Source organism: Phascolarctos cinereus, unplaced genomic scaffold (genome assembly GCF_003287225.1).
Source record: "Phascolarctos cinereus isolate Bilbo 61053 unplaced genomic scaffold, phaCin_HiC Scaffold_5;HRSCAF=322, whole genome shotgun sequence".
In the NCBI taxonomy this organism is placed as follows: Eukaryota; Metazoa; Chordata; class Mammalia; order Diprotodontia; family Phascolarctidae; genus Phascolarctos; species Phascolarctos cinereus.
Genome location: NW_027555958.1, coordinates 119,400,799 through 119,425,461, shown reverse-complemented (window position 1 = coordinate 119,425,461; position 24,663 = coordinate 119,400,799). Strand labels below are relative to the sequence as shown.

The window sequence follows — 24,663 nt, the reverse complement described above, 5'->3', positions numbered from 1 at the left end:
AGATCCCTTCTACTTTTAACAATCTACAAAATTGTGAACCAAATCTAAGGGAGAAATTATTCCAAACAAAATCTAAGAGAATGAACAGAAAGCTAGACTGATGTCAAAGCTAGGAGCTCACAGAGGCAACTTATCCAGATGAGTAAGCAGGAAGGTGTGAACTGAGTCCAAGAGCAGAAAGGCTAAAGATAGGAGGTAGTTTGCATGGAATAAAATCAGGGAAATACCACAGGGGAGGGAACCTTAAGGCATCAGCAGCTTGAAGGAATTAGCCCAAGACATCATCTTTTTTGTTAGCTATTTCCCTTTATTCAGCTGTGATATTGAAGCTACCCTCTCTGACACGCGATATCTCTCCCTAAAACGCCTCCAGTTCAAGGCTGGAGTGGAAGCCCTATCTCAACTTTAGCTCATGCAAGTTGTAAATTGGCTCCCAAGTTCTCTTCTTGGGTCTATAGCCCCTCCCATTCTACTAGGAAGTAGAGAAGACTCATTGCAATTGTGCCTGGGAAGCTAATAAGAGGATTTCATTACATTTGATCTCACATAATCCAGACTACTTATTGTACACTGAAGATGCCATGCAAATGCTATAATTCCATTTCATTACTGCAGTTGAGCCCCCTCTCAATCTGCTGTAATGTGTGACAAGGATGGTTTGGCTATTTTAAATTCATGGATAATTTAAGAATGCAATTGACTTTAGTCTCAACAACTTCCTTCACTAAATCATTTTCTGAGATGGTAACTAATAGTCAATCTGACTTATTCCTTTTCTCCCTATTCACAATTTGATGGAAATCCTAACAAGATGTGAAATAACCAAAGGTTAGCAGTGGAGATAGGGAGAATGGACTTACATAATCCACAGGTTGAATAATTAAATGTTGGCTACAATCAGAGGTTCCCAAGCTTATTTGGCCCTTTTTAAAAAAAATTACTCAGCTCCTCCCTGGAAATTTACTTTCTTAAACCCTTTAATGGTTTTTTGAAATTGCCATCATTTCAAAAAATTATAAAATATTTTTAAATGATACATCTTAAATTTAACAATTAATGTAAATTTGTAGGCTTTGTCCTGCATTGAAATTTTGATGATGCAATTTTGTCATGTAATCATGTACTATACGGTTTATAGTATTGTCTTATAAGCAAATCATTACATGCATATATTCCTGCCAATCCATGCTGGACTTCCTGACAACGTGTGATACACTCACCTCCCAACACTAGCTTGTCCATTGATCATTTATAACTCTCATTTTGTGTGTTTATTTGGAAAATAATGTAATCATACAACTTTAACTCTATAACACAACAGATGAAACATGTACAAATGGTTTTTCAAAATTTCCCTACCTTCTCTTCTTTCCTTACGTTTCCACTGCCCCTTTATTTTTATTCCACACTCCCCAATTACAACCAAGGCTACTACTGCCCCCATGGATCATTCTAGCACCCAGCAGGGGGTGGTATTGCCTACTTTGGGAATCTATGGCTGCAATCCTTAACAACTTGGCCAAGTAAGTGTCATCCCAAAAACTGAGCTACAAGAAAGTTACAATTGAGGAAGACATGATACACTTTCCGTAATCAAAAGAACAGAATAATGCTATTATGATTGAGTTTGGTTTAGTAAAAAAGAAATATTGACCAGCCTGTAGGAACAAACTGGTAAATTGCCCTTCTCTGTTGTTTCCACAGCTCAGCAGCTTTCTCACACCACTGGACATTATGCTCGGACTGCTGTCAGCTGCAGCCCATGATGTAGACCACCCAGGGGTGAGCCAACCATTTTTGATCAAGACTAATCACTATCTTTGCAGTCTATATCAGGTAAGAAAACGTAGTAACTCAATTTGTTATCCAGATAATGCATAGGAGAAATACAGTGAGGCAAACTTCTCTTGGCCTCTTAGTCAACACTGACTCCCTCCCCTCCAAAGATGGCTGCATTTCTGGCTTAGCCTCAGCGACATGGATTAAATCAGTAAACCAATAAAGCCCAGATCAAGAAGAATGGTCCTACCCTGGGTCACTTCTCATTCTTAAATACTTCTATTATCTGTAAATGTATTCGTGTTTGTATACCTTCTACTGGTAGAAATAAAAAATCCATTTAAAACTTAATTAGATGGTCTGCCACAATTGCTATGACTAAAAAAGTTCACTTCACTGCAGCTAAGCTGATAACCTCTCTAAACACAGAACACTGATCCCTGGACAAAAGACCTACAGTATCTCTGGGCCATGATGAGGCATCAGAAGAATGTTTTAGTATAGAACTTCTTGGCTAAAAAAGAAAAAATTATTCATTGCCAAGGTCATTCCAAGAATTCAAATTTGCTTTAGGTGGTTGTGGATTAGTTCTGATCTAAACCAGATCACCAGATCATTGGCCCTGCTTGGAATCTACATAATCAACAATGGCCTATGACAAACGCACCTCTTTCCAGGGCTGTTCCATGCCCCATGGGACTATCTCTAAACTTAGTCTTTGAAAGGGAGCTATTAGGAGCAAAGAGAGAATGGCTAGTCTCTTCAATCAATCAACCAATCAATAAGCATTTATTAAGCATCTATTATGTACTAGTCACTGTGCTATGTGCTAGATCAGGGGCAGGGAACCTGCGGCCTCCAGGCCACATATAGCTTTTCAGTCAAAGGGCCACACTTGAGGACCTAGAGGGCCACATGTGGCCTCAAGGCCACAGGTTTCCCACCCTTGTCTAGACATACCAAGACAAGTCTCTGAAGGAGTTCGCACTTTATTAATAGAGAAAATATGTATACATACAGGTATACAGATAGGTATCTACTAAAAGCTTAAAAGTGCACTGACACTTTTGGGGCACCAGAAAGGAGGAGGTACTAGCAGCTAGTGGGATCAGGAAAGGCTTTGTGTCAAAATGGGGCTCAAATTGAATTTTAAAGGGAACTAGAGTTTCCAAGAGGCAGAGATAAGGAGACAATACATTGTAGGTATGGAGGATGCCTGTACAAAGACACGAGATAGGCTAGGAAGCACCACGTGTGAGGAATGATAGGTTTGATTGTACTGTGGAAGTGCATGAAAAGGAATAATGTATAATATGGCTAAAAATATAGGTTTGCACAGGTTGTGAAGGACTCTAAGGGCCAAACAGGGAAGGTGTTTATAGTTGCTGCTAGAGGTAATAGGGATCCACTGAAGTTTATTGAGTTGAGGAGTGATGCAGCCACACCTGCACCATAGAGAGCAGTAATAGACCACATGTCTCTTGTCTAAGGACCAACCTGGCTAAGTTATAATTATAGCTAACATTTACAGAGCACTTACTATGTGCCAGGCGCTGTGTTAAGCACTTTACAATTATTATCTCATTTGATTCTCACAACTCTGGGAGGTAGGTACTATTATTATACCCATTCTACAGATAAGGTGACTGAGGCAAATAGAGGTTAAATGACTTGTGCAGGATCACACAGCTATTAAGTGTCTTAGGGCACATTTGAACTCAGGTCCTCCTGACCCCAAACCCAGTACTCTATCCATTCTATCAACTGCAGCCACCTAGCTGTAGGGAGAGGCTCAACACCTCCAGACTGGTTGCAAGGTGATGAATTGATGGTGGTGGGAAAAGATGAAGGGATAATTTAAGGATAAAAAAATACCCTTAAAAGTATCTCAGAATTTATGTTCATTGAAGAAAGCATAGGATCTTGAGTAGAGCCTATATGTACTTGAAAAAGGCAGAAATGTTCTCTAAAAGTCCACAATGTACTCAGCTTAGGTAGCATCCTTTATATCTAGAGACTTCCTACATTATACATCAAGCAAACACTTGATGTATTGATATTTCAGATGCACTTTCCACTATCACAGCCTTTACATTACATACTACCATGAAATCCTGCAACGATGCCAACAGTTTCTCAGACATGAAGATCAAGAGATAACATGTAAAGAGCTTTGCAAACTATAATGATTAATAAATGCTACTATTGTTATTATTAAATTATATCCGCTAATTTTTTGCTCATCACATAAAACTATGAGCTCTGGATTTTTTAACTGTCCCTTAATTAACTGTAATTAATTAATCTATCAATATTTTTATTATCTAATTAGTGGATTTTCCAAATTATAGAGTAGTTTATGCCCAAGGCTGGATTAAAATCCTAATTTCCCATGATCAAATAAGTCTACAGCACTTGTACTTAGGCATATGATTCCTAAAAAGTCATAATGTTCTCTGGTTAAGAAAGGGAACCAGGAAGAAAAAAATCACTAGAGATCACAGAGTAGAAAAATGAAATGATTGAGTACCCAGTGCTAATCAACAAACTAATTTCAAAAGGGACAGTAACTTATTTGAGTCCAAACTGAAAGCGTCTTAGTTGCTTTAAATAAATAGATTTCTTCCCTAGAATTTTAAGATTCAGATTCTTTTGAAAACCAAATGTCTTAGTCTCTTTATGAAAGAAAAAGCTATAAGAATTCAACTTAACACAGAGAAAACTACAGTCTCTACAGCATAATTGGCAGAAAACATAAGCCTTGAAGGTCTGGCGATTGTCTTTCTGACGCTTTTTGTTCATGGGTTCTCACCAGTGTGCTTCTTATCAGGATTATCAGTTGAGAATCATTGTAGAAAGCAGTATTTACTAAGAGGATACCATAAGGACACTTGGCATAAAACATCCCTCCAAAAGTATATGACACACACTGTCACAAGTATAGAGAGAGTCCATGGGAAAGTGGACTCAAGCTTAGAGATTACGTGTGACAAAAAGATTGAATTCCCGTCTTCAAAATGTCCCTTTTAGATATGGATGTAGTTTTCTATTAGCAAGCACCTTTCTCAGATGTTCCACGTATGCCAGAAGGATATTAGTGGAAAGATGGGAAGTTCTCAGAACCTCCAAAAGAATTTTCACAAACTCTATCTCTGGCCAAGGCCAAAATAGAAGTATATCCCTCCATAAACCCCAAGCATTCCTTTCAAAGATGGCTTTCTCTTCTCTCCACTGCTAGAGGTGCACTAAACTCCAAATCTCTCTCTGGCCCCAACAGAGATTTAATATTTTGTAGCTGACCCTGAGGGCGTAACCAAGTCTCCTCAGCCAGTCTGAACACCATTCCTGTACAATGTCACTTCTTCATCCAATTGTTCATCAGAGACAACTAAATTGATAAAAGCCTGTTTACACTTAGTTGAAATGCCTATGATTGACTTGACTCAATCAAAATGTGTTCCCACCCACCTGTTTAAGGTACCTAAGTATAGCATTTGATCACTTTAGGTAAGTTGGGGTAACTAGATTGATTTAATCAATCCCTATTCTTTTATACTACATTTTACATTTGCATTACATGATGACAGTTATATGATTATTTAACGTTTGCAAAGCGCTCATACACATAGTATGTCATTTGAATATGGATCACTATAACCCTCTCAGATAGGTACTACCATCACTATTATTATTATTATCTCCATTCTATAGATGAGAGGGTACAGTGTGAGTAGTTTCAATGGCCAACTGACACATAGTTTTTACTACTGGAAAGATTCTTTTCAATGAGCTGGAGACATTGTCAGTTAAGTAAGCCTTATATCTCATGGCTGGTCTGCATAGTTTGACAAATCTTCACTCTCTGCATAAAGTTGTGGATGAGAAATTGACATATGTAATCCTAGAGAAATTTCAAGTCCTAGAAACAAAGAAAAAAATTAATTAAAAAATGAACATAAACTATGAGCTCAGCAAAGACCTTTGTAAAAAGGGAAAAAATAATATTTTAGATTTTTACCATAATTTCACTTCACTTTTTTAATCACTGAAATGAAATTATGCAGGTAGGGTCAATGAAAATTTAAATTTTTTTTACCACAATTTCCCCTCATTTTTTTTTAATCACTGAAATGAAATTATACAGGAGTTGGAAATTCTAAAGAAAGAGATTTGAGTAATTAGATCAATGATGTCGTTAGCAAGAAAATCTATTATTTGCATAGAAAAAATCATTTAAAGAGAAAAACAGAGACATTAAATAAAATGTTATTTCATAATGGCTATGAACAAAATGTGAGGGTTTAGCATTCAAGAACATTGGTTAAGGGAATATCTGAGGCATTCTGTGTGCATTTTGGAGGTTCCTATCACAGAGAATAAGTGAAGTAGAGAGGAACCAGGCCAGGAACTATGTGGCTTTCTGAACACCCTTAGTGTGACTTCACTGTAAAGCAGACTTATGAGGAACACATCCAAATAGAAGAGGGCTTCCTCCCTTTCCTCTGCATATCTTGGCTCTTTTAGTTGGACAGATAAGAGGCTCCCAGCACAATGTCCTGCCTGTTCTTCTGTCCTGAGACAGAGGAAGGGCCAGACCACATGAGGGAAGGCCAGGTCACAACGATGTTTCCATTGTTTATAACCAAGGGGTTGGGTTCCCTGACTGAACATCTTCTGCAGTTCATAGCCAAGTGAATGCATTTGAGACGCTTCTCTCCTGACTTCTCTGTAGGTCAGAGATTAGAAACCACCTGGGGTGAAATGTCAAGACAGATGTCATGCATTGGGATAGAAAAAGACATAGAGGGGGGCAGCTAGGCAGTGCAGTGAACAGAGCTCTGGCCTTGGAGTCAGGAGGACCTGAGTTCAAATCCAGCCCCATTGCCTCACCAAATATATATATACAGAGAGAGAGAGAGAATCAAAATAAGCTACATCCTAAAATCTTATGAAGGAGTCAGCATTAGGGCAGGATAAGCTTGATATCACAGAGTACTTTAAAACATCCATAGATCTACAATTTCATCCATTGGGGTATTTCTCCTTCATTGGTGCATATGGCAGCCTATACATTGTCCTGTATAATTTTTGCCCACATTCTTCCTCAGGTCCTCCACCCAACAACCTGGAGGCCTTCTCCCATGTCTTTTTACATTTCATAAGTCCAGAGGAGCCTAGACTATTTCTGTCCTCCAAACATGCCTTGTATTTTTTTCAATATGTTCTTGCTCGGGTTATGCCTTATACCTCAAATGCTTTATCTCCTATCCATCCTTTAAAATCCAAATCAAGCATTACTTCCACTGGGAGCTTTCCCTTGACCCTCCTTTCCCCTCCAACTTCACATGCCACTTTGTTTTGTATTTTTTTAATGCATTGATCATGACATTATGATTTATAATTATGTTTATAAATATATAGTTACAGTAATGCCTCAACTCCAGCCCTGGAATTCATAAATTAGAAGTATTCTCCACCCACCTTGCAACCCAGAAATTCCATTTAAGGACGGTACCCAGCCCAGCCGTGTTTCATGCCTCTCCAGGCTGTATTCCAGACATCTTTGGCCTTGCCCCCCTGTACCTCCTGACAAGCTTCCTTTTATGTGTTGTCTTCCCCCATTAGAATGCAAATTCTTTGAGGGAAGAGACTGTATTTCTTTGTCCTTGTATTTGTAGAATACAGATAGAATATATTTACTTGTATCTGTGCTAAATACAGTGCTTGGCATATAGTAAGTACTTAATAAATGCTAGTTTGTTTCAGGACCATGTCCACAATAAATGTTGTATCCTCCTAGGTCTTATTATAGCACTCTGAACACAGTAGGCAATTAATAAATGTCTTTTGAATGAATTAATGTTGGGCTTTTGAATTATTAAAAAAAAAAAGCCAACCTGGTTCAGCTCAAGATTAAATATTACATTCAGTATAGGCTAGCTATATGTTAGAGGGCAGGTAGGAAGCACAGTCGATAGAAAGCACGAGTCCCAGAGTCTCGAAGACCTGAGTTCGAATCCAGAGTCAGACACTTACTAGCTGTGTGACCCTGGGCAAGTCCCTTAATCCTTTTTGCCTCAGTCTCTTCATCTGTAAAATGAGCTGGAGAAGGAAATGGCAAACCACTCCAGTAACTTTGACAGGAAAATTCCAAACAAGATCAAGAAGAATTGGATAGGACTGATATCAACTGAACAAAAACAACAGCTATATAATTAACTAGTGAAAAGGAACCTATTTAAAGGGAAAAAAAATTTCAAGATTGCTGTGATTTCATCACTTTGGACACCTCCACCACCAACTGAGAGATTTCAATCCATCTACACCTTAGGGGATGGTCTCTATGGATTTCTATAACCAGAAAAAAAAAATCAGTCTTTTTTTTTAAGGCGATTGGGGTTAAGTGACTTGCCCAAGGTCACACAGCTAGTAAGTGTCAAGTGTTTGGTCTGAGGTCAGATTTGAATTCAGGTCCTCCTGACTTCAGGGCCAGTGCTGTATCTACTGGGCTACCCAGCTGCACCCCCCTTATTTAATTTTAGAAAAAAGAATAACTTTCCTAATCTTGCTAACTAATGGTAGTATGTTTTTCTTTTATTTTTTGATCTTTTTTCACACTTAAATTTTAAATTCTTTTATTTCTATGGATTATGCTTTTTTTTTCTGGGAGAGGACACCAACTTTGAACTCAGGTCCTCCTGACTTTAGGGCTGGTGCTTAAGTCAACCTTTTTAAAGTCACTTTAGTGACTCCAGTGATTTCTAGACTTTAGAAGATCGCTTCTAGTGAGGAGCCTCTGTGAACTTAAGATGGTGCCCAGATGATGGACACAGTTTATTTCTAGGCTTATCCTTCGGAGTTTTTCTAGAGAGAGAAAATTTGTTAGAGCTTGCACTACACTAGCAATGCCTTTTGAAAGCCAAAGAACAGAGGCTTTTAGGTGGGATATTGGATAACATGCTGGACTTGCAGTCAGGATAGACCTGAGTTGAAATTCTGCCTCAGATAATCAGTAATGGGAAAGTCACAACCTCTCTCAGCCTCAGTGAGATGGGGATAATAACAGCACTTACATCACACCACTGTTGTGAGGATCAAGTGACAATATATATGTAAAAAATACATATAAATTCAAGGATTACTTCCATGCCACAATAAATCTTTCAAGTATGACTGCAGAAGCAATTAGATCTTTTTTTAAAGGGGGGGGGAATCATTTTGTATAAAATATAACATACATTGTTTCCTATGTTATTTTGAAGAATTTTGAAATATTTTTCTGAATTATCCATCACAACCATATTGAGTTAGATTAGTGCTGTTAACCTGATTGTATACCCTGAGCCAGATAGATGGAAGTAATATCCCATAGGTAGAACCAGGAATGACACTCAAGTCCTGGTTCAGAATTCCATCCTTTCAAAACACATTCCTTCTACTTGTAGGAACCCAGATATATTTCATATAATTTCACCCTACTGTTAAAAAAAAAAAGGATGCTTCTCATACAGGAGTTCTTAACCTTTTTTTGTACTATGGACCCCACTGGCAGTCTAGGGAAGTCTGGAGTCCCCTTCTCAAAATAATGTTTTTAAATGCATAAAATAAAATCCACTAGATTACAAAGGAAACCAGTTGTGTTCAAATGCAGACAAGAAGTTCACTAACTCCAGGTTAAGGACCCTGCTCTAGGAGGAAGGATTGGTAACACTTATTGAGGATTAAGTATAATGTATCTATTTCTTACTCTGAGACAGTCTCAGACCCCCTAGCCTTACAGGGCTTACCCCAATCAGAGAGCTGAGATTGGAAGGGAATAGTTGCATTCTCAGTGCCATAACCAACCTGTCTAGCAGATGCAGGGTGAGCAAGGGAAAGAAATGTTATCAGGCAAAGAGGAGTCATGCTCATGTTGCTTTCTTTAAGGACGAAAGTCGTATTCTTAGCAATCAGAGACCACAGAGTTTTTGTTTGTTTGTTTGTTTGTTTGTTTGTTTGTTTGTTTGTTTGTTTTAAGGCTGGAGAACCCAGCAAAGGGATAGACAAGGTCTCAGGCCTCCCCAGTTTATTTGGAAGGACCTCAGCTGGGCAGAGCAGGCTTCATTAGCTAATGCAGTTTTTGCTTCTACTTTTCCTGGGCAATTAAAAATGAAAAGCACAGAATGTTTCCCTGTTGTTTTTCCTCCTTTGTCACTATATATTTAAAAGTTGTAATTAACTCTGATTCCAATTGTACACCATGACTCAATTATTTGCATCAGGCTTGCTGTTATTTTAATCAGAAGAGAGTACCCAGTAAATAGAACACCATTTAAAGCTTCATTGCCTGATAAATTCCTGCTGAACCACTGTCAAAGACTTTTCTCATTCTCTCCCTCTCCCCCTCTGTTTACCACCCCCACCTGTCTCTCCCTTCTCTCTATCTCCTCTTCCTTTTTTCCCCTCCTTTCCCTCTTCCTCTCTTCCTTTTCCCTCTCCCTTTCCTTTTTTCTCTCTCCCTCTCCCTCTTTTCTCTCTCATCCAAACTCTCTTCTCTCTCCCTCTCCTCTTCCTTTTTCTTCTCTCTCCTCTTCCTTTTTTCTCCCTCTCCTCTTCACTCTCTCCTCCCCTTCTTTTCCCTCTCATTTTCCTCTCTCTCTCTCTCTCTCTCTCTCTTCTCTCTCTCTCTCTTCTCTCTCTCTCTCTCTCTCTCTCTCTCTCTCTTTCTCTCTCTCTCTCTCTCTTCCCCTCCCCACAAAAAACATTCTTACTTTTAAAACATAGAAATAATTATATTTTATTAAAAGTCAGGAACAAAATAGCTATTTTGCTCCCAGAATTATTAATACTTAAAGACTTGCAGGAACCAAAAATCAATTAAGGATTTTACCATTTAGTTGTCTAAACCACCCCCTTCCCCAAATGAAATGTGTACTGGTTTTGCAGCCATGAAAGGCATGCATTCACCTTTTAACTTAAATATGACCAATATTATTTAAGTTGTGAATATAAAGATTGGGAAATGCTGGATTAGGTTGCTATGGGAGACTGGAATGTCCTCTAGTGATTTTTAAAGAAAAAGGTAGACATGTTTTCCTGGTATAACTTTTTCAGGGATATGTGACTTTTTTACACTATTAGATAATTCTTCTGGCCTATAATTAGACTTAGCCTTTTTATTCTTTATTATCATTTCTTCTGTAGAAACTTTTTTCAAAAGAATCCTTACTGCTATTGACCATTTAGCCTCAATGAAAGCTAATGGATCTGTAAAAATAAATGAAGCTCACTGGGTGTGAGTAAATGCTAAAGAGAGTTAATAAGAAATAAATCAAAGGATTGTTAAACAGCGGTGAGGGCCCAATTGAAATTAGGTGGCCTAAGTTTATAGTGGCCGCAGCCAGTATGGTTTGTTATTTTCTCTAGCAACATTTCATGGGTGAGTCTTGAGTAGAAATGGGTAAAGTGGATTATGTGAACTCAGGGTTGGAGCTTAGAGTACTAAAAAATACATTATTGGAATGGGATTAGTAATGGTCAATCACTCACAAGCATTTGTTAAGTATTTTCTTTGTTCTAAGCATAGTGCTAGGTGGTGCAGTGAATAGAGTACCTGGCCTAGAGTCAGGAACGCCTGAGTTCAACTCTGACCTCAGATATTTACTAGCTGTGTTACCCTGAGTAAGTCACTTAACCCAGTTTGCCTCAGTTTCCTCCTCTGTCAAATGAACTGGAGAAGAAAATGGCAAACCACTCCAGTATCTTTGCCATGAAAACCTCAAATGGGATTATGAAGAATCAGACATGACTGACATGGCTGAAACAACTGAACTACAACTGTGCTAGGTACTAATGATACAAATATAACAAATGAGACAATCCCCTCTTTCATTTTTATTACATCTTAATGAGAGACAATAAGTATACGTTGAGTATAAATAAACATAGTTGTAAATAATAACATAGGAAAAAATACAAATAAATACCCCAAAAAAGAAAGCTAAAAGGGGGCTGATGGACTGGGAGAATGAAGAGAAGGCAAGGGACTAGATGTCATGATAGGAGCAGGTTCCATGCAGATGAGGGAGTAAGAGAAGCTGAAGGACAAGGAAAGCTGAGAAGTCAAGATTATAGACTCACTCAGAAGAGTTCTGAGTGATGATAATGTCCACGGTTTGGCCAAGCTGAGTAAAGCCTGATGGGGAATGAGATAAAGGGGACTGCAAGAGGAATTATGAAGGGAGAGGGCTAGGAAGGAGCCCAACCTCCACGTTGAAATCACACAGGAGAAAGGCAAAGGATGGGGTGGAAAGAAAGTAATTAGTTGGATATTGAAGTCCACAAGGAAGATGGGATTATGTCTTGGAGGTGAAGCTGGTCTAAGTGTATGGAGCAGATGTCAGGAATGTTAACCGTATTAATTTCTCCCTGTGCTAATTTATCATTTCTGATATGGCTGGCAAAAATAACCCTAACCTATAAAGAGTAAAATGGACAGTATTGCAATCCCATCGCAAATAGTATAGAACTCCTGAATACAGATTTACTCACTAGTCTTTCTTTATATCTCCAGCATTTATTCCAGTGCCTGGCACATAGTAAGCATTTAATAAATGTCTTTGACTGATAAGCAATGTCAAGTCCAATTATCGTTTAATCATTATGTGTCTTATCTTTAAGTCTCTGCCCTGCTTATAGGCTATCTCCAACTTACAAACAGGTTGTATTCAAAAGCTTGTTTGTAAGAACATATTTTTTTGAAGTTATGAGTGGTAACTTCTCAGGTTAACCTATAACAAAGCTTAAAAAAACCCACTACTACTAATTAGTTAAACTAAACTTGGAATTTGAGGAATGCAGCAACTAAAGGAATGCTTCTTGTTTTCTGGAGATCTCACCACTGTAATAACCCTTACCTCTACCCCCTAGGACAGCACTGGCTGCTGTTTCATTTACATGGGACAGTTAGAGATTAGTGTTCATAAGATGAGGAGTCCCTGTATTTATAATCACTTTTCCCCAAATGGTGCATATTTCCATTTTTGTGATACGTAGCCTTTTGGGCTTACTCTCTGTCATATCCAGCCCACTCTGATCCCATCAATTTTCCTGGTGTTTACCAACAAATTAAGTTTCCCTTGTAAATTTCATAAATGCCTTTTTTCATTCCCTCCTGTCAAATATTATTAATGAAGATGTTAAATCAGGCTGACATTATAACAATGCTTGAGGCAACTCTCCAGATATTTTTTCTCTATTCAATAGGGACACTGCGTCATATATTATTAACTCTTGTTGCAATTTGTGGCCCCTTTAAAAACCTATGTGATGGCACTCATAGCCATGCCGATATAAATTAGTTTCATAAGTAAAATCTCATGAGCTGCTGAATTAAATGTCATACCAAGACATGACATCCATTACATTAAACTGATCTATCACTCCTGTGATTCTTTAAAAGCAAAACAAACTAGTCCAACATAGTTTGATTTTACTTGTGTTCTGTTAGGATCATGTCCGTAAGATGATAATAGCTTAGTCGAAGTAAAGAGCAAAATCTCATGATGGATGATCATGGCCAATTCATGGATATTACTGGATGATCATAGTTAATTCATGAATATTACTGGGAGTAATGAGTCCTTAAAAATATGAGAATCACATAATAATAGGTACCCTAAGGGTCAGGTGAGATATTAGGGAGTTTTCTATATATTTAAAACCTGAAGAAAGAATGACTAAAATGCTTCAAATATCTCTGATAAAATCCTTGTGGGTTGTCCTTCCACCTCTGCATTTTGCAGTCCAATCACACCCTTAGAAGACAGTGCAGAACTGTTGTGGCTGTCCTTCTGGTGGTGAGCTTTTCCAGGCTTAACTAGGCTGGTCTTCAAATAACAAACATCATTGTAAGCTACTTGAGGGCAAGGACTGCCTTTTGCTTCCTTTTGAACCCCTAGCTTTTAACACAATGCCTGACACATAGTAGGCACTTAATAACTGTTGATTGATTGATTGATCATATACTTCATCCATCACTCAATCTTTTCTTCATGGTAGGAATGGCTTGTGGCATAGCCTTGGACAACCTAAAACCACCGCCACGTCATAATGAGGCATCATAAAGGCCCATTGCTAGTGGCACTAATGTTGTTAATGAAAAGGACTGCCATTTATGAAACCATTTCTCTTTTTTTATCAGACCTGTGATGTCATCATTGTAGGGAACTCCCAGATGAGGAAATTCCCTCCACCAACGCAGATTGGCACCTGCCCTATAATTTATAGCCTTAGAGAGTTGCCTGGGACACTGAGAAGTTAAGTGACTCACCCATCTCACAATATATATCAGAGGCAAGATTTGAATCCGTCTTCCTAATTCCAAGGCCAACTGTATCCTCTATGCCACAATGCCTCTCATGAGATGCATTAGAATATCTAAACAGGAAAAACTAACTCTCAAGTTGTAAATATGTTTTAAAATCAAAGTCATGAGGTTTACAGGGCAAGGAAAAGGGGCATGAATATCTAGAGGTGAGGTGCACATAAAGCAAACAACTATAACTCAACACAAGTTTGTGGTTTTTCAGTCATGTGCAACTATTCGTGAGCCCTTTTGAGGTTTTCTTGGCAAAAATAACAGAATGGGTTGCCATTTCTTCTCCAGTTCATTCCTCCAGATGAGGAAACTGAGGCAAACAGGGTTAAGTGACTTGCCCAGGGTCACACAGCTAGGAAGTATCTGAGGCCAGATGTAAATTCAGGTCTTCTTGACTCTAGCCAGGCCTAGCACTCTATCCACTGCACCACTTAGCTGCCCTTTTAAATTTCTGGTTATTAGTACAGGCTTTAAAGCTGGAAGAAAAGTTAGAGGTCAACCAGTCCAATCCCTTCATTTAAAAAAACTTTTTTCCACGTCTGAATTTTATACATAAGGAAACTGAGGCCCAGAGGGGCTAAAGGACTTCTCCAAAGTCATGATGATAACTAGCTGAGCCAGGATTAAGCCCAAGACCAATGACTTGGACTCTAGGTTGCCTTACCCCAAAGCTGTTCCTGGTGCTGCATCTGAGGGGCAAGCTAAGGCTTGGAGAGTGTAGGCTCTCTCTGTCCTTCAGGGCCAGTCTGGTGGCTCACTTTTTGGGGGTCATGTTAGTCAACGCAACCCAACACACCCTTATAAAGTGATTACCGTGTGTCAATCAGTCAACCAAGTGCCTGCTATGTTCCAGCGACTTTGTACTAAGATATACAAGAAAGGCAAAGGACAGTCCTGCTCTCAAGGAGCTTACCTTCTAATTTGTGGGGGAAGAGGACATAACAGAAACAACTAAATACAGACAAGATACATACAGGATGGATTGGAGATTAAAAAAAAAAAACAGGTGCCCAGCTATGTTTTCCTATCCTCGTGGTTTTTTTCCTTTTTATCCTGCTGCTATGATACAGCAGAAATAGTATTGGGATTTGGATTCACAGAACCTGGATTCGAATACTGTCCCTACTGCTGTCACCTGTGTGACCTTAAGCGAGTCACTTGCTGTGGGCTCAGTTTCCCCATCTATAAAATGAGGTTGACTAGGCTCATTCCAATTCCAAATACATGATTGGGCCATCCTTAAAAGTTCTCTGTGTCATGAATAGAAACATGAAAGGATGATAAGGTCCAGCCCTCAGCAAATAACTATAATGGCTTCTCTGTTCTCCATTGTGGTCTAAAGGGAGAATATGGAATTGGCAGGTGAAGATGGAAACTAATCTTCTTTCACTTCTTTCCATGAAGTAGGGATGGGAATATAGTCACTAAGACAGTGCTTCTGAGAAAAGCCCTTGCATGGTTTTGTGGGGTTTTTGTGTTTGGGCGAGAAGGAGGTTTGCCCTTTCACTCTGTATTATGAAGCCCGGCTGTTGCTAAAGAGGAAGTGTAGGACTCACTACAGCCGTGTTCAATATGAGATCAGTATCTGTCCTCTCCCTCATGCTGGGTTTTATTTTCTTCCTCCCTAGAATGAGTCTGTGCTGGAGAATCACCACTGGCGATCTACAGTTGGCATGCTCCGAGAATCAAGGCTCTTTGCACATTTGCCAAAGGAAATGACGTAAGTGCCATTGAGATGAAACATACTGATGCAGACACACCAGAGTTCAGCCACTCTCTCACTCCAGGGATGGCTACAGATCTCACAAGATCCTGGCAGACTTCAAGTCAGTTGATCAGTCTTGCCTGAACAGTCTGAGGGAGGTACAGAGGTATCAGATACACCAACCCAGAAACCAGGAAGTTTCTTGAATAGCATGACCTGCAAGCAGAAAAAGCTTAGAATAGTATGCAGCTCTCTACTTTAGCACCCTTCAGAACCACCCAAAATCCTGTGCTTTATGTTAGCAAAATGATTCTCCCTGCACATCTTATATAATAATATAGAGGAATTCTCAAGCTCCGGGGAATAATGGGTTTTACGATTAAAGACCAACAAATGGCTATAACCTTGAAATTTTAAGTGAAGTGTAGATGAGATTATGGGCAGCTGGGTGGTGCAGGGGATAGAGTGCCGGACCTGAAGTTAGGAAGACTCCTCTTCATAAATTCAAATCTGGCTTCAGATACTTCCTAGCTGTATGATCTTGGGCAAATCACTTAACCCTGCTCACCTTAGTTTCCTCATCTGTCAAATGAGCTGGACAAGGAAATGGCAAACCACTCCAGTATCTTTGCCAATAAAAACCTCATGGAACGTTATGGTGCACAGAGTCATGAAGAGTCAGACACAGCTGAACATCAACATGTGTCAGGCACTGTACTAAGTTCTGGGGATACAGAGAAAGGCAAAAGACAGTCCCTGCCTTCAAGGAGCTTACATTCTCACCGAAGAGACAACAATAAAAAGAAGATGAAAAATCGGGAGAGGTAGAGGGGAAGAGTTTCCCAGTGTATGGTTTTTAATTCAATTGCTGAATTTACAGAGAGAATGAGACCAGAGACATAGCTTTTGTCTTTGTGTTGACCCAGTTAAATATGCCTTCTTCCAAAAGACATCCTTAACTCCAAACCCTCCAGCCTAAAGTAGATGCTATGAGACTGGTGAAGAGCATGTGACTAGATGATACTATATACATATATATATATATATATATATATATATATACACACACACACACACACATATATATATATATATATATATATATATATATATATATATTTCAAAGAACATACCCTACTGATGAAATGATTGTTATTATCTTAGGACAGTATGTTATATTTTTTAGTTTCTTCAGGTCATCTAACACATACTGCTGTTTAAATGACATGGAATAGTAGGTCGAGTTCTGGAGTTAAGAGTAAGGAAGACCTGAGTTTAAATCCTGCATGAGACACATATTAACTAACCCAGGTCAAACTACTTGACCTCTCAGCTCCTCAGTTTCCTCTTCTATGAACTGAGGGAGTTGGACTAAATGACCTCTGGTCCTTTGATTTCACAGCTTGGGGAATATAGAGCTGCTTGAACCATCAGTTCGGATTAACTTTCTCACTCCCTTGACCCAGTAACACCAGTGCCAAGGGCTGGATGAAAGCTTATGCCTTCTACTTTTTCAATCCATTCCAAAAACTAAAAAAAAAAGGCAAACAGTAGAAGTGAACCAACTCTCTAGAGAAAGGAAGGGGGCAGAGGGTAGGTGGAGAGAAAAAGAGAATAAATCCAAGGACTGACTAGCTTTGTCCCTGTAATACACACAGTTGTCCTATACCAGGGGTGGGGAATCTGTGAATTCAGTCAAAGGGCCACATTTGAGGACCTAGAAGGCCACATGCAGCCTCAAGGCTGCAGGTCCTCTGTCCTATACTCATGTCTTTTTCTTCAGAGGATATAAATTTCCTAATATGCAGAATCACCATGGCTTCAAAACAAAAACATGCTTACAGGCCTTTTTGTTGGCTGAAATGCCTTGAAAGACATCTGTTAGGATAATATATATAACTGAATGAGATCATGTATGTAGAAGCACATGATAAACTGTAAAGTGCGTGACAGATGTAAGCCATCATTATTACTATTATTGCTGTTGCTTGCTTTTGCTTCTGTTGCAAATCAGGAGTTGGGAATGTTCCTCTGGATTCTCACTACCTGCCCTGACCCAAATCCCTAAGACTCTTTAAGCCTTCTGTGTTCTCCTTCTGGTGTGTAATTGGATTTGGTTTTTAGATCTGGGCTTCCTCCGCACACACACACATAGATGTTATGAGGCCTAAATTATCCCAATCCCATTTACCAGGGTTTCATTCAAGTTATATAGCTGCCACTACTCGGATACCTCACCAGATCAAGAAGTAAAGACTGGGAGTCGATCCTGAGTAGAGACTGGGAGACAGCTAGGCAGTACAATGGATAGACCGCTAGACCTGGACTCCAGAAAACCTCACCATTCAAATCCCACCACAGACACATACTAGCTGTGCAACCCTGGGCAAGTCTGCCTCAGTTTCCTTATCTATAAAATTGGCACAATAATAGCACCCATCTGCCAGTGATGCTGTGAGGATAAAACAAGATAATACTTGTTAAATGCTTTGCAAACTTTAAAACACTATATTGTTACTATCGTTCAGGTATTCAGTCATGTCTGACTCTTCATGACCATAGCACACCAATGCTGTCCATGAGGTCATAAGGTTTTCTTGGCAAAGATAATGGCATGATTTGCCATTTTCTTCTCCAGAAATATATTTTAAATACACAAACACACACATATATAATGTATGTGTATGTATATATATATGTGTGTGTGTGTGTGCGTGTGTGTGTATATATGTGTACTAGCTATTATTATTACTAATAATAATGGATTAATAAGGGAAAAAAGGCATTCCTCTGCTAGTTGTAATATATAGAATGAGCTATCAGGGATGTGGTTTAGAAATGCTGGGTGATGACTCAATCCCATGTTCAAAAAGATTTGTTCCTGTGTTTGTCTTTTATCTTCTCTCCGGTGAGTGCAGACAGGATATTGAACAACAGCTGGGTTCCCTCATCAAGGCCACGGACATCAACCGGCAGAATGAATTCCTGATCCGCTTGAGAGATCAGCTCAACAATCAGAATTTGAGGTTGGAAGATGCTCAGGACCGACATTTTATGCTTCAGGTAAAAAAAAAAATGTAAAATGTTTTCCATATTTGCTTGGTAAAAACAAACAAACAAACAAACAAACTCTTAGGGACAGGGGACAAGGACCACACATTGAGCTGATTCGAGACAGAATACGTTAAACTTTATGGTCTAGAATTGTGACCTAGAGACACTTGGGAGAAAAAATGTTTTTAAATGTCCCCATAAAAATTTCTGTTTTATGTCTGCGAGTTGGCAGGGTCTCATTTGCCTTGTTTGGAAACTGCTTCACTTGATGTTTGTTAACATCAAGCCAATAACACTGCACAAAATGCCCCCAATGTGCTGCTACCGGTATGACATGCGTCATACTTCACATGTGTTGGGAGTAGGGTATCACCATGGCACCTAGCAATTTGAAAAGGCTGCTATCAACACAAAACAATTCCATGCAGTACAAAGGGGAGAATAGCCTTCCTTTGCTTTAAGCCTTTTTGATCAATCCCTGTTTCAAACTTAGGACAAATTTTTACGTTTCACTTAAACATGGTATGGTTCCCTGAAAAAAGCACTGGGCTGGGAATCAGGAGATTGGGGTGGCCCTGGTCCCAACTCAGCTACTAGCTTGTGTGAGCATGAAAGTCACTTTGCTTATCTGGATCCCAATTTCATAGGTAAAATAAGGAAAGTTAATGGTTATTATATTAACATCATTATGTTAATAATGAAGAAGCTTGATTCTTTGAAAATCCTATGGCGTTTTCCAGAATCATCCAAGAATGGTTAAAAGATGTTCAATTTCAGGAGACAGTTTGACTTATAGAAAGAGTACTGGCTTTATAGTAGGAGACCTGAGTGTGAATCCCACCTTTGACACGAAATAGCCATTGTGTTCTTTACAAATCACTTTTCCTCTCTGAGTTTCCCACGGTTGCCATGATGTTCAAATACAAATGATGTATTTTTATAAAACACTTTGTAAAGGAAAAGGTGCTAAAAAAAATGTGAGCTACTATTGTACTTACTGGGAAAAGTGAAAAGAAAAGAACATGTTTTTACTGTTTTCCAAGTCATAGAATACTAGATAACAGCAGATTTACTATACTATTGTTTTAGTTCAGTTTGGAGTACATTATGGGAGAGAGCATCAGTTGGGAAGTTTACAATTCACATAAGTGTCTGCATTCTCCTGATTCTCCCACAAAATAGACTAATCACTGGAAATGAGGTAGGCATTTAAGGAATAGAAAGGTAAAACTTTGAAAATCTGAGACTATATGCAGTAAGACGCTTACTTTAAATTTGGGACATGCAAACTTTTTAACCAATTTTCTAAGTCTCGTTAAACTTTTTCAAACAACTTTTAAAGTGTTGGTCTAGAGAGTTATGACAAAAAACAATTTCAGTGAAAAATACTGACATTTTTTAAAAAGTTGTTTGAATCAGAATTTGAGTTTTATTAAGCACAAGACATTATTAATGAAGGAGCTTTTCCCCCAATCTCAGACCATGTGCAGGTATTATTTTACTATTTCCTGTGGTTTACTGTACAGTAATGAAAAGCCTTTAAATTGGCTGCTGAGCTGGAACTGAATATGCATACCAAAGTCTCCCAAAGAGAAACTCCACCTCTTTTACCTGAGTAGACAAGAACTGCTGGGGGGGTCCAGAAGCCTTAGGGAGGGAAGCCTCAGACCCTCTCTCTTACTTGGTCCTGTGCTTTTGGGCTCTGTCATGTTTATTCTTCCTTGATTTTAGGTGACAGTATCAGAGACAGAACAGACCAACCAGGTCATGACCTCATGAACTTCTAAAGATCAGAAGATCCAGTCTTCTGGTAGCTGCAGGGACCAAGAATGAATGAAGACCCATATGTAGTGCATACAGGTTCTAAGCTCTTTTCCAACCCATACTTGGAGTAGTAGATCAGATCCCCAGAACTCAGATAGGCTTCATCTTCCCCTCAGGGTCCTAGGGTATGCTCCTAATGCTATCACTTATGAGCATCTATCCTATATGTTCCTCCCAATATCATTCACTTAGTTACCATGTTCTCATTCTCCTCAATATCTCTCACCCATAATTATAGCCTTAATATTAGTTATCTCACTTCAATATAAATCATTTATAAAGGGATATTTATGAAGAAGATACAGGAACAACAAAAAAACCAACACAACCTCCTATATCTCCCTGGTTGATTCGCTGCTGGGCTGGGTCAAGGAGGTCATTCTATAGGGCTGAATGGGCTTAGATGCTGCAGGTGGCAGCAGCTTCTGCTGCTGCATAGTTTTGAATATCTGATGGCTCTCAGGCCTTTTTCCTCCACTGGAGCCTTTTTTACACACACTCATTTCTAGCCTTTTGTTGTCATTTAGTCATTTTCAGTCATGTCTGACTCTTTGAGACCCCATTTAGGGTTTTCTTGGCAAAAATACTGGGTGGTTTGCCATTTCCTTCTCCAGCTCATTTGACAGATCAGAAAACTGAGGCAAACAGGATTAAGTGACTTGCCCAGGGTCACATAGCTAGTGTCTGAGCCATATTTGAACTCTGGAAGATGAGTCTTCTAGGTCTGTGCTTTATCCACTGCAGTACCTAGCTGCCCAATTTCTGGCCTAGCAACCTATTAAAAAGCATTTCATCCACCTGCAATAAGCCCACAGGAAAAGAGTCAAAGAATACCTGACTATGCTCTGAAGTAGGGGGAGGGCCATTCCATTGCACATGGATTGGTAGATCCATGGACACTGCGCATGAACATGCCTATTTTCTTCTTCAGCCTAGAAGCATCATTGATGATATAGAAGAACTAAATCAACAGCTCAAAATATTCCTTGATGTATCTATGACAGTTTTGCCAAACAGGTTAACAGAAACCATGCCTACCTAGCTCTTTATTTTCTAGCACATCAGTGATTACAAATATGGCTGTGTTCATGACAAATAGATTTAAAATAAGGTCAAGCAATAGTAGAAAGAGCCCTGGAACTGGAATCAGAGGCCCTGAGTTTGAACCCCTGCTCTCTCATTAACTCCCTATGTGTCCTGGGGCAGTCAATCAGTCAGTCAACAAATATATTAAGCATTTAATATGTTCCGGATGCTATGCTAAGTGCTGGGCAAGTTACTCTGAGCCTCAGTTTCTTTATCTTTAAAATGAGAGAGTTGGACTAGTTGACCTGTAAGGTCCTTTCCAGCTCTAAATCTATTACTTCTTTTTTTCTTTATCATTCTTTTTTTTCCTCATTCAACTGCTTGGGTTGGGGGAGGGGTGGGATTGGCTGGAAATGATTAACTGGAGGAGACACTGGACTGAACTTGAACAACTTAACTGGACTGAGGCTTTAAATCTTCCAAACTGTTATTTTAACTAATGCATCAGCAACCTGGAGAGAATGTGTGGTCTGGTGGATAGAGGCTTAGAGCAAAGAAGGACTGGGTTTAGGTCCCATCTCTGAAGGGCACTGGCCGAGTGACCCTGGGAAAGTCACTTGCCTCTCAGTATTCTAGGTAGCTGGCTCTCTAAGGCCTTCTTTGCTCTTTCTTGTTGCTCATCCTTCCTTCTTGAAGAGGATCAATGACACCAGGAGGCTGACATCTCGACTTGCAAGTGAATTAGATTTAAGTGAGGGAGAGCTGTGCAAAGTCATCAGCTTCACCCTCTCCTCCAGAGTCATCAGCGTCCAGTGGCAACATATAGGTCAAGATGACCGGTGATGGCCCCAGATGCAGTGGGAGACCTTGGCCTTTTTCAGCTAAGGTCTTTCCCGAGTCTCAATTTAGTTGCAGAACAGGCATCAACCTGCATTGTTAAAGAGAATTACCTCACCCAAGTGCACATCTCTCTTATATCATAGGTACCATTTCTATCAGCAAATTGAGGTATTCTTGCCAAAAGTAAGGCCCGTACGCACTGACTGCCACTAGAACTTCAACTCAATCCCAAGCAGACTGTCTTTCATAAACTCTGCTACCCTTTGCTCTTGCCTCCTCTTGCCCTACCCCACCTTCCATGTCCACCCAGTGTACACATGATGGCCCCCACCTGGCCAGTCTTCCATCTTATCCAAGTCTGACTTCTAGAAAAGTATCCAATTCCAAAATCACCTCTCCTTCCTCCTATACAATCAAGACTGGCCTGGAATGTCCAAAGGTGTCAGCCAAGTGTTGACCTCTTTTGCCTCCTGGTGGAGCCAGTGTAATGTAGTAGAAAGAGAAAAAAGCGTGAATTTGAGGTCAGAGGACCTAGGTTCATCTGGTACTAACTCTTTGACCTTGGCCAAGTCAATTTATCACTCGACTTCAATCCCCTCACCTGAAACTTGAGTGCTAAGGTCTCTTCCAGCTCTAAATCTGTAGTTCTATGATTCCCTAGTCACTAATGCCCTTCCCACCTTGGACTTCACATAGAACTTTGTTTTGCAATTCTCTAAAGCATTTGGTAATACTGTATATTATGGTTCTCTGTGTTTTGTTTCTTATTCTCCTATTATGCTGTCCATTCTGTGAGGACAGAGAGCAGAACTGTATCTTCCCCAGTTAGTCAACAAGTATTTATTAAATGCCTACTGTGTGCCAGACACTGTATCTAGCATGGTGGGGTTTATACAGTTGGTAATGATTAAAATGTTTGTTGAATGAAATTCATACCAAAGAATAATGGATGAATAGGTTTAGTCTTCCCAAAGGTAATAATAGCTTTAAGGTTTGCAAAGTGCTTTACCTATTTTATCTCTTTTGATCCTTACAAGAACTCTATGAGGTAAGTGCTATTATTATCCTCATTTTACAAATGAGGAAACTGAGGCTGAGAGAAGGTAGCCAACATGGTGCTACTCAGCTAGCATCTGGGGCAATATTTGAACTTGTCTTTCTTTACTCCAAGTTCACTCTATTTATTGCTCCACCTAGTGCCTGCTAGGGTATTTGCATATTAAAAGAGGATCCTGCTAACTCCAATGAATCCCTAATTGGTAGGATATATGGAGAGGTATTTCTCATTGGAAGAAAGGTAGAAGGAAGAGGGTATCAAGTACTGCTCCTTGCCAATGATGGAAGTCTTTCCATCATCTTCCTGACGCGGGACAAATACATGCAAGTAGAATTGTTAACTCCACAACATACATACCTCTCCCCCACCCTTCTCTGTTTTTCTCATTTATTTTCCTCCCACACCTCCAAAATGAGAAAGAAAAACCTTGTAACAAATACAGTCAAGCAAAACAAATTTCCAATTTTGACAATGTCTAAAAAGGTAGGTCTCATTTTGCACCTTAAGTCAGGAGTCGTAAGTGGCATGCTTCATCATAGGTCCCCCCGAATAGAAGTTGATCATTGCACTGATCAGAGTTCTTGAGTTTTACAAAGTTGTCTGTCTTTATGATGTTGTTCTTATTGTATAAATCGTTCTTCCGATTCTGTTCATTTTGTATCAGTTCATAGGAACTGCTTTCTCTATTCATTCCATTTTTAAGGAGCAATAATATTCTATTATATTTATATGCCATAATTTATTTAGCAATTTTCCAAATAACCCCTTGGTTTCTAGTTCTTTGCCACCACAAAAAGATCATAAATATTTCTGTACTTATGTCACTGCAGTGATTAGTATTCTTAAGTCTTTCAAGGTACATCTTAACTCCCCCAATCTCCATAAAAATTAGACATTTCATCTTGCATATTGGAAACCCACTTATACTGAAGTTAACTCCTATATTTTACTGGAATGTTTGTGGGCAAAACCATTGTCCTGGGAACTCAAAATGCCTCTTTGGTTTAGAGAACTCCTGAA

General features: G+C 39.3%; 1 protein-coding gene across 2 annotated transcripts in view; it reads left to right on the top strand.

Annotated features, from left to right (window-relative positions):
- PDE7B (phosphodiesterase 7B) overlaps nt 1-24,663 on the top strand; it is a 462,623-nt gene that overhangs the window by 418,260 nt on the left and 19,700 nt on the right. For both annotated transcript variants that reach the window (XM_020987127.2, XM_020987130.2), the window contains 3 exons: nt 1,705-1,836; nt 15,766-15,857; nt 18,761-18,905. In XM_020987127.2, the coding sequence (XP_020842786.1) occupies nt 1,705-1,836; nt 15,766-15,857; nt 18,761-18,905 (369 nt within the window). The remainder of the gene's footprint in view (nt 1-1,704; nt 1,837-15,765; nt 15,858-18,760; nt 18,906-24,663) is intronic.